The 13903-nt window shown below is 53.7% G+C and overlaps 1 protein-coding gene across 1 annotated transcript in view; it reads right to left on the bottom strand.

The window, feature by feature from the left end:
• The window catches only part of LTBP2 (latent transforming growth factor beta binding protein 2), a 105468-nt gene extending 92743 nt beyond the window's left edge, over window positions 1-12725 (bottom strand). Inside the window, exons 1-2 of the mRNA XM_049612485.1 lie at window positions 10089-12725; window positions 2605-2675 (exon numbers count right to left, since the gene is read on the bottom strand). Coding sequence (XP_049468442.1) covers window positions 2605-2675; window positions 10089-10582 — 565 coding nt within the window. The 5' untranslated portion in view covers window positions 10583-12725. The remainder of the gene's footprint in view (window positions 1-2604; window positions 2676-10088) is intronic.
• Window positions 12726-13903: the final 1178 nt, after the last annotated feature.

The raw sequence follows: 13903 nt of genomic DNA, 5'->3' as shown, positions 1-13903 counted from the left end.
CTCCCAGGGTGGACTGGGGATATGTCAGCATGCCGGCGCATCCCCGGGCTGGGGACAACTGCACGCACGCGTGTTGGGTCTGACAATCTGCAGACTCCCCCAACTTTTGAGTTTCCAGAGTCAATACTCCAGCTGGGCGGAGACTGATGCTGGAAAATCATGAACAAGCTAGGAAACTGAGAACTTCCAGGGCTGGAGGCCCTGAGCGAGGCCCATGCCCAGACCCCTCAGGTAGCAGATGAGAAGCCCACCCCCTCTGAAAGCCACCCCGCTCCAGCTTCGACTCAACTCTCAACAATACTCTCTGCTGAGCTCCCTAGAACATATCAACCCTCCTCCCCGTCCCCAATCCCGAATCCCTCCCCAGTCCTCCAGAGGGCCCCAAGGCCCTGATATTCAAAGTGTGGTCCCTGAACCACCAGCAGCACCTGGGAGCTTGCTAGAAACTCAGACTCTCCAGCCCCTTCCCCACACCTGCTGAGTCAGAATCTGTACTTCAGTAAGATCCCAGAGGAGTCATGGGAACATCCCAGATTTGAGTTAGGGCCCCCAAGGCAAATCTTCCTCTGACTGACTAAACTCTGTTCAGTGGTCTTCAGCCCTGGTGAGAATTGCCCTAGGGTTGTTTTAAAAATATACCAGTGCCCAGGCCCTAGCTTCTAACTCCAAATCTTCTGCTGAGCATAAAGGCACCTGGCTACCCACATCCCTTGTCTCCTCTGGTGTGGCTGATGTTGAGGCTCAGATCCTCCCCCAGTGAGCCTGTGACCTTACGCAAGCCACCCGAGGCATAATGACTTCATCTTATAGTTCTGAAGGAAAAGTGTCTTTCCCCCAACTCTGCCACCAGCCACAGAGGGCCTGTCCTCTGAGAGCCCCACTAATCCAGGCTCCCTGAAAAGGAAATAATTTTCAGGTGAAAGTTCTGCTTTGCTGTTTGTTTTTGAGCTTGGGGCTTTGGTCTATCTGGAGACCCTTAGAGAGACCCAAGCTTCTGCCTGAGCTTTGCTGTCAGGCTAGGAGAGGGTCAGGGCCATGGAGTTTGAAGCAGAACCAGGAGCTTGGGGAGCCAGTAGGTCCATCCCCACAGAAACAGATGCGTGCCCATTTTGTCCCCTGTCATCCCCATCTCGGGAGAGATGAGGGCATCCATCAGGGCTGGGAACACCACAGGTTTGGTCAAATACCCAGACCATTAGCTGTGAAACCCTCACGCTGAAAAGGGCCTGGGGCTTGTCATTGGGCAGGAAGGGGTTCTGCTGAGAATGAATCTCTGTATCCAGGCTTAGGGCCTGGGAGAAGGTAGTGGCAGGAAGAGACAAGTGAGGCCCCTGGGCCAACCAGGCCTGGGGAGCTGATGAGTGCTCACAAGGAGCCCTGGGGTGTGAAGGAGGAAGATCCAAGGGGCTCTCTGGAGCCCCCATATGTTTTTACCTGTGAGGATTCCAAATTCCAGAAGGCCCGGCCTCAGCTGTGTCGGGAGGGAACAACCCCCCCACAGAGAAGAGTATGGGGTTCTAAAGTCAAAATGCCTGGATCCAGACCCAGATCTAGTGCTTGGAGTCGTGTAACCTTGGCCATGTTTCCTAATCAACCCAAGACTCAGCCTCCTTGCCCGTAAGTGGGAATGGTCAGTAAATACCCACTTTACAGGATTATTCAGAGTCTTGATAATGTACGTGAAGGGCTTAGCACAGTGTTAGGCCCACAGTGAATGCTCAGCTCTTAGCTAGTAGGAATAGCAGTAGTGATCCCAGTTCACAAGTGTAGAAAGTGAGGCCCACAAAGATAAGGTAAGATAAGACATCGGGCAGCAGGGTCTAGTGATTAAGAAGAGGGACCCCCTGGAGTCAGGTCACTTGAGCTCAAACCCCGCCATTTCCAGGCCAAGTGACCCGGAACCTGCTTGTGACCTGCTTGTGCCTCAGTTTCCTTATTTGCCAAATGGAGAGTAGTACTCCCTGCCCCCCGGCCATATAAAGTGTAGCTTGCACAAAGCGAGTCCTGTGTAGGGATTGGCTCTTGTCGTTGTCACCGCCTCTACACCACAAAGCCTCTCCGAGAGGCTTAGGCATGGACCCCTGGCTCTTTCTGCCTGGCTCCCTGGTTTCCATGTAACTAAGATGACTCTTCTCTCTTTTCTCTCATCGGGGCCAGCCTGCCAGCTTCAGAGCAGTCTCAAAAGGCTCTCCAGACGTGGGATCAGAGCCTCATCTGACAGCCTCATCCTGGCAGACGCCTGACAGAGGCCAGGACCAGCAGGGCCAGGGGCCATGGCAGGGTGGATTCCCATGGCACACAATGTGAATGGTGCCCCTAGAAATGTGGGACGCGGAGACTCTGGGGTCAGGCATGTTTTGCAGACTACAGGGGCATGTGGGCACCTAAGGGACCCCGTGGACGGGGCAAGTGGGGCACCAACACAGTGGGGCAGCAGGAAGGGAATGCAGGAAGCTTTAAAAAACATAATCGGGGGATTTTCTCCGAGAAGTTGTTCCAGCTGGAGGCCTTTTTAAAATCTCCTCCCTTCCACCATAGGCCCCTGGCCTGACCAACCTCAAGGGAGAGAGGGGGGAGAAGGGTGAATGTGGCGGAGGCACTCACGTTTGATACAGTGGTTGGTGCTGTTCGCCGTCGTCCATCCCGGGCAGCACTGTCCCCCGCAGACATTCCTCCTGCCGGATCAGCAAAACGGGGTCAGCACAGGGTGCTCAGAGTGGTACTATTCACAGAGCTGCTTTGGTGGTCCCGCCCTCTACTGGCAGGGCCTGGGGGAACACTGCCAGGCTGGCCACACTGTCGCCCTTCTCTGGGGAGTCCACATGGCCCAGCGGTAAGCACTTTGACATCCTGCAGATCTAACGCTGATTCCTAACTGCCATTCTTTGAGTGATCTTGAGAAAGTCCACTCCCTCCATCAGGATGATGGACACAATAATACCTGCCTAACTGGGTGGTTGTCATGATTAAACGAGAGAGAGGGAGAGAGAGAGAGAGAGAGAGAGAGAGAGAGAGAGAGATACAGTACCTAACACAAAGAAGTCACTCTCCTGGGACGATAATGAGTGATCATGCAGATGATGAAAAAAGCAAGTTCAAGAAAGTTTAAGTCACTTGCTGAGGCTAAACAATGAGTAAGTGCCAAAGCCAAATGCAAACTTGAGTTGGCCCGTCTCTAAGTCATGCTCCGACCCCACACTGCCTCTCACCAAAACGAAACACCATGGTCCTTTGCCCAACAAATGCTGACCATGTAGGGAAAGCTGGAAAACACATGTAAAACAGTCTTAAGGACCTACATATGCGTCACCTGCCCACACATGCACACGAGGAGAAGCCTGCCCCTGGCAGGCCAGTGGGTGTGCAGTGGGGACAGAGGGACCTGGGGTTATAGAATTTCTCTCGAGGAGGGGCTTGAGGTGGTGAGCTGGTAAGAAGATGAAACTGTGTACTTGGGTTAAGCTGCCTCTGCATAGCGAGCACACTTTTTCTTTGGGCAGGCTGATAGAACTTACTCCATGGGGGATAGTCCTTCCCCAGCTACTCCTTGGTTCTCGCACTGAGGGCATCCACAGGAGACGCTGGTCTATACTGATCGCTGGGGCACTTGCCCAGCTCACTCGCACTCTGCTTTCAGGTGTGTGATCAGACCCCTGTAGCCCCAGCAGGTTTCACTAGCCCCCACTCTTCGTCTGAAGACTCAAATGCCCAGACCTGGGTGACTTCTCTAGAAGGACTCTTCCTGGAGAAGGCTTCTGAGGGCCTTGGCCCTGGCTTCATGGGCCCCATTACTGGCATCAGAAATGGTCTACTGAGCACTCACTGAAACAGGATGAGTGGGGCAGCAGAGCACGAGCTGGAGAATCAGGGCGAAGGACAGGGAAGGGGCCTGTTCCTGTGACCTCTGTGGCCAGGGGAGTAAGCATCTGGTCTCGCTTATGAATTTATTTGACATTTCAACGGACCCCAAAGCTTGTGTGGTTTTTGCAGTCTTACAAAACATTCAAAATAAATTCCTGCAGCTTGGAAAAGTTGAAGCCCGTTTCTAGCCCTTTGGCCCAAAGTTGTGGGGAGCTGCCTCCCAGGGAGCTCCCAGAATATCCTCCCGGCCAAAAGCTGTGCCATTCTGGCCACCTTGTAGCCTCTCTGGACCACTGCCTTCAGCAGCTTCCTGGCTCTATGAGAACCTCCTCCCCATCAGGGCCCAAGTCACTGGGTTCTGAGGAAGGGGCTGGTCCTCATACCCAGGCTTTCTGAGTGTGCACGCCGGTGGAAGGGGTGGATATTTTACCCACCCATTTGTAAGTCACTCGTAAGTGACCAGTCCTCACAGGGGCCTAGGGGTCTTTGAAAGGAAACAGTCTGCATCCCCTGGGAGTTTCCTAAGAACTCAGGTCTGTTAGAGCTCAGACAGCACAGACTGAGGGGCCCACTTGGCTAGGAGGTCATGGCATGGAGCCCAGCCCAAGGAGGCCCCCTGAGCCAGCTGTCACCCCCAAAGCCCTCAGGACAGCTTTGCAGCTGAGTATAGGAGGCAGCAGCCAGCTCTGCCCTGCCTGCTAGTGGTAGAATACAGCGAAGCCTGGTCAGAATCAAAGACTGCCAGGCAGAGGGGGCCAGAATGGGGCTGGAAGGGCACTCAAGAGGGATTTGGGTACTCAATGGAGGACTCTGAGAGTTCCTTCTAGGCCAGTATCAGAATCTTGGGTAGAGGCCCAGGGAGGTGGGAAATGACCACTCAGCAGGCTCTGGCTAGCTGGAGGGAGCAAGTGTTTGACTAGCTGGGGCATATATGACCCAGGGATTCTGACTCCCTGGAAGGTCATTTGAGCCCAACCTTCCAGGTGACACCTCTCAGCAAACATCAACTCAGTATCCAGCATCATTGTCCAGCCCTTGGGGACACATCTGGCTAACAGCCTGGGACAGCTGCTGTTCCACCTAGGACCAACGTGGTCACGTTGGTACTTTGTTAAAAACCTCACGAGGCTCTCCATTGGCCTCTCGTGAAGCTGGCCAGACCCCCACCTGCCTGTGCAGTCTAATTGCCCCCATCACCCCTCCATTGTCTCCATGACCTTCCACAACCAAAGCTATGATCCTCCAAGGCTGCAAAATGTGTTGTCCCTGAATTGCACCACATAGGGTCACATTTTGATGCCTTTGCTTAAACTGCTCTCTATCTAGAATGCCTTCCTTCTCTTTGCTGATTGAAACCCTTTGCATACTCCAAGACTTCCAGATCGAATGTTACCTCCTTTGCGTGAACCTCCCCTGATATACACTCAGCCTTTCCCATTCCCCATCCACTGCATTCATTTAGAACGGATTGTCTCAGGGCCTGGGTGGCTCAGTCGTTTGAGTGTCCAACTTCTGCTCAGGTCACGATCTTGCGTTTTGTGGGTTCGAGACCCGCATGGGGCTCTGTGCTGACAGCTGAGTCTGGAGCCTGCTTTGGATTCTGTGTCTCCCTCTCTCTTTGCCCCTCCCTTGCTCATGCTCTGTCTCTGTCTCTCTCTCGAAAATAAACAAACATTAAAAAAATTTTTTTAAAGATTTAGAATTGATGTCTTGGGTTATTGGTCATATGTGTCTCCATCTTGACTATCTGGAGAAGTCTTTCTTATTCCTCTTTGTGTCTAACACAATGCCTGACACCTGGTATACATTTAATACTTCTTTGTTCCACTTAATCCACTGTTTCCCAAATAACGGGAGCCACACCCAGAGTAGAAAAGGGGTTTTAGGTTTCCACAATCATAGCATTCGACAATGCAAGAGATTCCCTTTTCAGTGATCTTTCTAGCCTGATTAGATGAGTGAAAAAAAAAAAAAATCTGCCTGAGGTTAGGTCTCCACGCCAGGTCCTTCCCCTAACATTTCCCAGTCCCCCCTTTCAATAGGAAGCATACCACAGGGGCGAGCTTCCTAAGATAACGGTGTCTGAATAGAATTTGAGAACATTTCATTATTTCAATTCTCCTGCAATTACCTTCTTTTATGACAAGTGGTACTATTTTCGGTTCAACAAGAGTGATACAAAGTGTCCTCGAAAAATGAATTTATTTATGTAGAAAAATGAGCCAAGCACTATTTGCAATCGCAAAAAAAGGTAAGTCATCTAAAGGGTCAAAAACAGGAGGGTGGATAAACTGGTATATTCAGACAATGGCATAATAAACCACAGTTAAACTGAATAAACGTGAGCTGAATATACTAACCTGGTTAAACTTAAAAATCTAATGAGGAAGGGAGAAAGCAAATTGTAGGAGGATAATACAGTATGGTATCACTTATCTAAGTTTAAAGATATGCAAAACAATACTGTGTATTTTACGGAGCCGTGCATTCATAGTAATTGTGTAAAAACATACATTGGAATCATGAATGAACTCAGGGTAGTGGTTAAAACTCTGGGCAGAGAGAGAGAGCGAGAGAGAGAAATTTATAGAGGAATTTTCAACTGAAAAAAATCAGAAGCAAGATGTGCCAAAATCTTAAGGTTTGAACAATCTGGATTGTTAGGCATATTATTTCCAATACCTTTTTGTATGTTTGTACAAAACTTCATATTATAAAATACTTTAAAATTGATAAAATACAAAATCCTGCTATTTTAACAGTATATAAATTCAAAGGAAAATAATAGAAGAGGGAAAAGATCAAGGAAAATATTATGAAAGTGTTTGGCTGTGAGGCTAGTTCAAGATATACTGCCTATTTTGAGACAATGGCTTGAAAAGTCCCCTGTAGGGGTGCCTGGGTGGCTCAGTTGGTTAAGCGACAGACTTAGGCTCAGGTCATGATCTCACCATTAGTGAGTCTGAGGGCTCTGTGCTGACAGCTGAGAGCCTGGAGCCTGCTTCAGATTCTGTGTCTCCCTCTTTCTCTGCCCTTCCCCTGCTCGTGCTCTGTCTGTCTCTCTCAAAAATAAACATTGAAAAAATTTTTTAAGTCCCATGTAGACCATAAATTTCATTAGTGCAGGATCTTTCGGCTATGGTTACAATGTATCTCACACACCTAGCATTGTGCCTCGCACAGCATTGTGCCTCGCACATGCTTACTAAATCATCCTTGTGTGCAATAAATTCCCACTACAGTTTCGTGAGCACAGCGCCTGGCATACAGGAGGCACAGCGCCTGCATACAGGAGGCTTTTCTTTTTTAAATTTTTTTTTCAACGTTTTTTATTTATTTTTGGGACAGAGAGACACAGAGCATGAACGGGGGAGGGACAGAGAGAGAGGGAGAGGGAGACACAGAATCAGAAACAGGCTCCAGGCTCCGAGGCATCAGCCCAGAGCCCAACGCGGGGCTCGAACTCACGGACCGCGAGATCGTGACCTGGCTGAAGTCGGACGCTTAACCGACTGCGCCACCCAGGAGGCTTTTCAAATACTTGTTGAAAGAATAAAGAATCCGGGAAGTAGTAACGCAGTTCCAAGCTCCACCAGAAGGTGGCACTTGGTCCTTGGCCCTGAGCAACCCACTAGGCAATTGCCAGAGAGGTCAGCCTGGCCAGAAGCCATTAGCCAGAATGGGCCTGCGTAGAGGAAGCAGATGGACAAGACTGCCACTCAGCCCTCCCCAGCTGATTTGGAGGGGTTGTGTGGACTGCCAGATGAACCCACCCTTTATCAGAGCTGCAGAAGCCTATCTGGGGGAGAAGCCGAACCCCCAGATACACAACTTGTGATAACTTGTGTGCGCCTGTGTATGATAGGTGCCTACGGGTGGCACCCTGTCCATGTCCTTACATGCCTGTGCACATATACCGGCTCTATTGTGGTGACAATCTGCTTTGCACATCTTCACCTCATTTCACAACTTCTTTTTTTTTTTTTTAATTTTTTTTTTAATGTTTATTTATTTTTGAGACAGAGAGAGACAGAGCACGAACGGGGGAGGGTCAGAGAGAGAGGGAGACACAGAATCCGAAACAGGCTCCAGGCTCTGAGCTGTCAGCACAGAGCCCGACGCGGGGCTTGAACTCACGGACCGCGAGATCGTGACCTGAGCCGAAGTCGGCCGCTCAACCGACTGAGCCACCCAGGCGCCCCTCATTTCACAACTTCTAATAGTGCACCCTTCCACTCCCACCCTGCACTATCCTACCTTCCCCCCCCCCCCAACTTCCACCTAAATGCCAATGAATAAGTTCCCCCATGGTCTGGCCCAACCTATGGCTCCAGCATCACTCCTATGGCTTCCCTACACCAGGGTGCCCGCTTGTCCCCAGGCCAGTGCCAATAGTGAAAGGGCCTTGTCCTCTGGCACTGCTACACCTCTGGACCCCACTCCTGCCGCCTCCCCTCTGCTTCCCCACAAACTGTCCATTGACCCCCAGGGACTGCAGCTCACAGGGCTGCCTTCTCCTCCGAGCTCCTCAGCCATAGCTGTCCCATTTCTTTATGCTTTAACATGAACTTTCCGTTACTAGAAAGCACATTCACTGGCACATATCTGTTCATCTCTCTAACTCCCTCTCTCTAACTTTTAAGTAATTGAGTTGCTTTCCCTGCAGGAACAATGCCTTTGTCACTGGGCTGCCATCTCCTATCCCCTGCTCTGCACACTAGCTCTTAGGAAGCATGTATCAACTTGCACACATCCCGAAAGGAAAAAACTGAAACACGTGGGTGCTCCATTAACCCTTGTTGGCTGATCCTGGGTGTGAGCAACTTGGCAGTGCATGGGTGTACTCTCGGCCTGCTTGAAGCTGGGCCTTCCGTGGGCAGCAGGGACTTCATCCCCTCATTCAACAGATACTCAATGAGCATCAATTATATGCAGGCACTGTTCTAGGCACTGGTAATATAGCAATGAACAAAACAAAGCCTCTGTTTTCATAGAATTTACATTAGTGCGGGCTGGGAGACCAAACCATAAATGCGGAAACAGAAACAGGTAAAGCAGAGTGAAGGGAGAGAGGGTGGGGCAGGAGTAATCAGAGACCTGTCTGAGCAGAGATCTGAACAAAGGGAGGCAATCCTGCTGAAGTGGGAAGAGTGCAGCAGCCAAGGAAAACCCGGGGTGGAAGGCCGTGAGGCACACGGTCCTCCAGGATAAAACTGAGGGTACAAGTGTCCTTACTGTGCACTGGGACTGAAACCAACTGGTATATTGGGCCCAGGCCATAAAGCCAGAGCCCTTCCCAGCCTCCCCCATCCTGCCCCCAACCAGCCGCTCACTGCCCAGGGCTCCCGTGTCCTCTATTCTAGAGACACCTGTCATACCCAGACAAGGCCGGTGCCCCTCAGCCATGAGGATCCCAGCTGGGATGAGGGTTGCCTGGGAGGCTCCCGACGCTGCGAGGGCGCCCCCAGCGGGCAGCAGGGATGCCCGGGGAGAGGGGAAAAAAGCAACTCGCAAGGTTGGGGAGAGACTTAGTCCTGTAGATTGCACGAGTCGCGCTGACACGTAGCTGCACAGACGAGCACACAGACCCATTCTCCCACGTACCTACTGTACGCCAGCTCGAGCGGGAACAGGCTTCGAACCCAAAGTGCCCTTGAGCCCCTGCCCCCTCCCACGTCCAGCCACGCGAGGGCCCAGCCAGACCTGCGTCCCAACTGTATATACACTTATAGCCAAGTTGAGGCGTCGCTGCCAGCTCCGTTCCCGGAGATGCATCTGCCTTGGCATTCTGGAGCCCCGACCTCCTCTACCTACCTGCGCTCTGAGCCCGCTCGACCGCTCTCGGGTCTCAGGCGCCTGGAACGCCCACCCCGCTGCCCCTTCGGGGCTCCCTTTTGGTTCCCGGCAGCGCTGCGGGAGTCTGCGGGCACCAGTTAGCGGAGGGCAGGCGAATGCACCCGCGCCTTGCGAAAGGATTTAACGTCAGGTCTCGGCGAGCTGGCACGAAAGGGTGAGGATGGTGTTTCTCTCTGCCCTCAACTCTTCGAAAGTGGGGCGGATCTCCGAGCCTCAGCTTCGGGACCCCGGTGCTGTTTGCTTGCAGTCCTGAGGCCAGAAGAACCAAGGGCACGAGCCCGGGGCCCTCTCTCCTCTCGCCCGCCCATCCCTCCACTAATGAGCACACGGAGACCCGCCCTCGCTTCCCCCGACCCCTCTGCAGTGCTCACCCCGTAAGTCGCCCTCGCGGCGGGGTTGGGGGCGCAGCCCCGGGCCGCTGCGGGGTTCCGAGGCGCGGGAGAGCCGGAGCGGCCCGGGCGCGGACTGCGGGCTGCTGCTGGCCCAGGGGACTGCTTCTCCAGGTCTGCGCAGGTGGCTGGGCTCGGCGCGGCTGCTGCGCGCGGGGCGGCCTCCTGGCCAGCGCGTTGGCGGGCCTCCGGGCGCTCCCCCAGCCGAGTTGGGCCCGCTCCGTGGGCGGCAAGCCCGGGACGGGCGCGTCCTGCTCTCGGAACAGACTGTACACCTTGGCCGCAGCCGCGGCGGGGTGACTGCCCCCGGGGCGCCGCAGCCGGTTCGCCTCCCGGCCAGCCGGCTCGTATCTTCCCACCGGGTCCCTCTGAGCGTGACCCATGCCCACGAAGAGAGCCAGGGTGAGGGCCAGGAGGCTCCCGCAGGGGTTCCGCAGGGCGCGCCCGGTGCAGCGGTGGGTGGTCGGGGGCCTCATGGCTCCGGGGGCGACTGGAGAGCGGTGAGCGCGGGGAACAGCCCCGGGGGCTTGCGGCGTCTGCGCTCCGCTCCCCTGCCGGCGGCCCGCTACTCCTGGTCTAGGGGCTCCGAGCCAGCCTTCCCCGGGCGAGGGCTGGGCGGCGTGAGCGCTCCGGGGCTGGGCGCCCCGAGCCTGGCGTCCGCTCGTCTCCAGCCGGGTGCGCACAGCCGCTGCACTTTTCGCGCCTTCTCCCGGTCTCTGCGGCCTTCTGAAGGGGAGACGGACGCTTTTATTTTTGGAAACTTCCCCCTGTTTTTTCGTCTCTTTTATCTACATCATGCCCCCTCCTCGGAGGGACAGCTCAGCCCCCTCATTACGGGAGAGGGAGAGAGGAATTCCAGCAACACCCACTTTGGCACCGGGACGCGAGCGGGCGGCGAGGGGGGTTAACCCGTGAGGAGCTGGGGGCAGCGCAGAGCTGACCCGACGGCTGGCGGGGGAGACGACGCCTGCCGGGACGGGGGCACCTGGTCACCTTTCTCTCGTGCTGGGCAAGCTCGAACTGCTGACCTGTCCCGCATTTATGTCCTGCCCCCGCGCTCGGGGACAAACTCCCGGTTGGGTGACCCAGGCTGCGGCCTCGAAGGTCTGAAGGAGGCCAGGAGAGGTATTAAGAACGGCGTGACAAGAGACTGGCCCGGCGGGACTGCCGTCCGGCCCCTTCGCTTCCCGCCCCGGCCAGTGGGGGCGCCCTCTGCGGGATCGGCTAGCCTGCGGCGGGGGCGGGGCAGCGCGGGGCAGCGCACGGAGCTCGCCTCCCCCTCCGCGCGGCAGGACGCGTGAGCGCTGGAAGGTCGCCTGGGGCGCGCGCCCTGCCTGGGGCGCGCGCCCTCTAGTGGAGCTGGCTGCGTCCTCCGCCACCTTGCAGCCGCTGCCGGCCGCCTTCGCTCCTAGGTCTTAATCCTTTTCCTGTTGCGTCAGGGTCCAGACTAGGCCTGAGGCGGCGATGGCGGATCCTGGAAGAGATACCATCTTTTAAACGAAAGTATAGATATAGAGGATCTAGAATAAGGTCACGCAGGAAACAGCGTGTATCCAAAAAGGGAATGAAATCCTGGCCTCCTGCTTCAAGCTCAGAAGCCCATTCTCTGGACCCCCAGCCCCTCTTTCCCAAGGGAATTTCCTGGAGGTGGGGGAGCGGGCGGATTCAATGAGTCTGTGATTGACCTGGGTGTGCGCAGTGAGCTCATGCACACCATGACCCTCGGCCCCAAAGTCTAAAGGCCTGGCAACCATGCTGTCCCGGGTGGCTTTCTACAGCCTCCTGTTTCCTAGAGAGGAAGAGTGACAGAGCAGGCAGGACGGCACCCGTGGATAACTTCCCACACTACCAAAGTATGGTCGGCCAACACCTGATGTTGGAATTCATGCCCGCTTCCCTCTCCCTGGAACACTCACCTCCAAGATGTTTTACAGAATTAGCTTTTTGTCACTTCCCCTCCCAACTCAAATATCACCTACCTCCTGGAGTGGTCTCTCTGAGCCTCCAATCTAGAGCAGCCCTCCCTCTCACTTGCAGCACATCACCCTGCTTTGCGGTCATTGCTCTAATGCCTAGCTGAAAGTATCCTTTTTATTTGCTTGCCTGTGCAACTGACCTACTGAATGGGCTGACCTTGAAGAGGGACTATCGGGAAACAGCTCCAGTTTCCTCCCCTCACTTCCTTTACCCATGTTACAGTGAATTCCTCTTCTCCGCCTTTAATGACATCTCAAGCAGAGTCCTTGGCTTGCCCATCCCCACCACTCACAAGAACAGTCTCATTTCTGCAATTAAGACCAATTTCCAGGCACTAAAAAGTCTGGTCCTATCCAAATCAAAACCTCATCCAATTTAATCAATCTTCCCATCCAATTTAATACTCCTCCCCTCCCCTCCCCCATGGGCCTGTCCCCTGGCTGGAGATCCTGTTGTGGGGAGAGTAGGGCATGGTCTGTTTTTCTAATCTTCCTTTGCTGCTGTGGCTCCCTTGTGTCAGAGTTGGGGGAGAGGTGTCAGAGGGAAAGTGGCAAAATCCTATGTGACAGGTGCCCTTGGCTGGCAGGTGCCAAGCGCTTGCCCTTTCATGGGCACCTTTGTGGGCTCTTGGGAGGCTCTCTGCAGGACCTCCATCCTGCACTGCTGTACCAGAGCGCTCTCTGGCCAGCCTCTTACAGACCCCTGTATTTCCTGCCTCTTGTGGGACTTGCCTGCCAATGCCAGCAAGTCACTGGTGACTTGGCTGCTCTTGCTCTGCCATAGAGGCCACTCCAGCCAGGCTCCACAGTCAGAATTCTCCAGACAAAAGAAATGCACACAAGTCTCTTCACTTATGCCCATCCTCAAATCGTGAAGACATGTGTTGGGCTCCTTCCAGAATGTCCTTGATGTGCTTGGGGGCACTGGAATGCTTGCGACTTCCAGCAACTCAGCCAGCATCCATGGAAGGAGAATGCTAGTCTCCTCTTCTTGGAGGCCCCCAATCTCTATGACTGGTTCTTTTGGGGCTTGGTTTGCATTGAGGAGTGCCCTCAGGGGAAATCTCAGCCTGGCCTACTAATACCGCGGTTCCCTACTTCAACAACTTTCTTCAATCCCTTTCATGTATAGACTGGAATCGAGGGATGTGGCTAAGTGTTGTTGAACTTGTTCTGCCTTTAGGAAGGTGTCCAGTACTTCTCTTTGGAATGTGAGAATATTTAGTCTTTATTGTTCTAGGCTGTGCAGCCTCAGAAGAAATTCAAAGATCACAGAAAAATCCTGTTCAACAACCTATAAAATCATGTCTGATTTTCCAAGCCACAATGATAAAGGAATAGATATCTTGTCCACGTGGCTCACCACTCTTTCTCCAGAACCCAGAACAGTGCTTGATTCCAATAGACAGCCATGAAATATGTGTTCACTGGGTGGCTAAGTACACGAATGACACAATGGTCCCATCAAGTAAAAAGGGCTGGTTTCAGGGCGCCTGGGTGGTTCAGCTGGTTAAGCATCCGACTCTTGATTTCGGCTCAGGTCACGATCTCACGGTTGGTGGGATCAAGCCGCATGTCGGGCTCTGTGCGGACAGTGCAGACCTGCTTGAGATTCTCTGCCTGCCTCTCTGCCCCTCCCCTGGTCACTCTCTCTCCTCTCTCAAAATCAATAAATAAACTTTTTTTTTTTTTTTTTTAAGGGATGGTATCACTAGATCCATTTTAAGAGAGAAAAACTCAGTTCCTGGTATTAGTTACTGGTCTGAATTCGTGTGCTGGCTTCCTCCAAGCCTGGTCCTAAGGATCTCCTTAACTCTTGTG

The sequence above is a fragment of the Panthera uncia genome, assembly GCF_023721935.1.
Source record: "Panthera uncia isolate 11264 chromosome B3 unlocalized genomic scaffold, Puncia_PCG_1.0 HiC_scaffold_1, whole genome shotgun sequence".
NCBI lineage: Eukaryota > Metazoa > Chordata > Mammalia > Carnivora > Felidae > Panthera > Panthera uncia.
The sequence above is the reverse complement of the archived record's forward strand: the minus strand, read 5'-3'. Positions and strand labels throughout refer to the sequence as shown.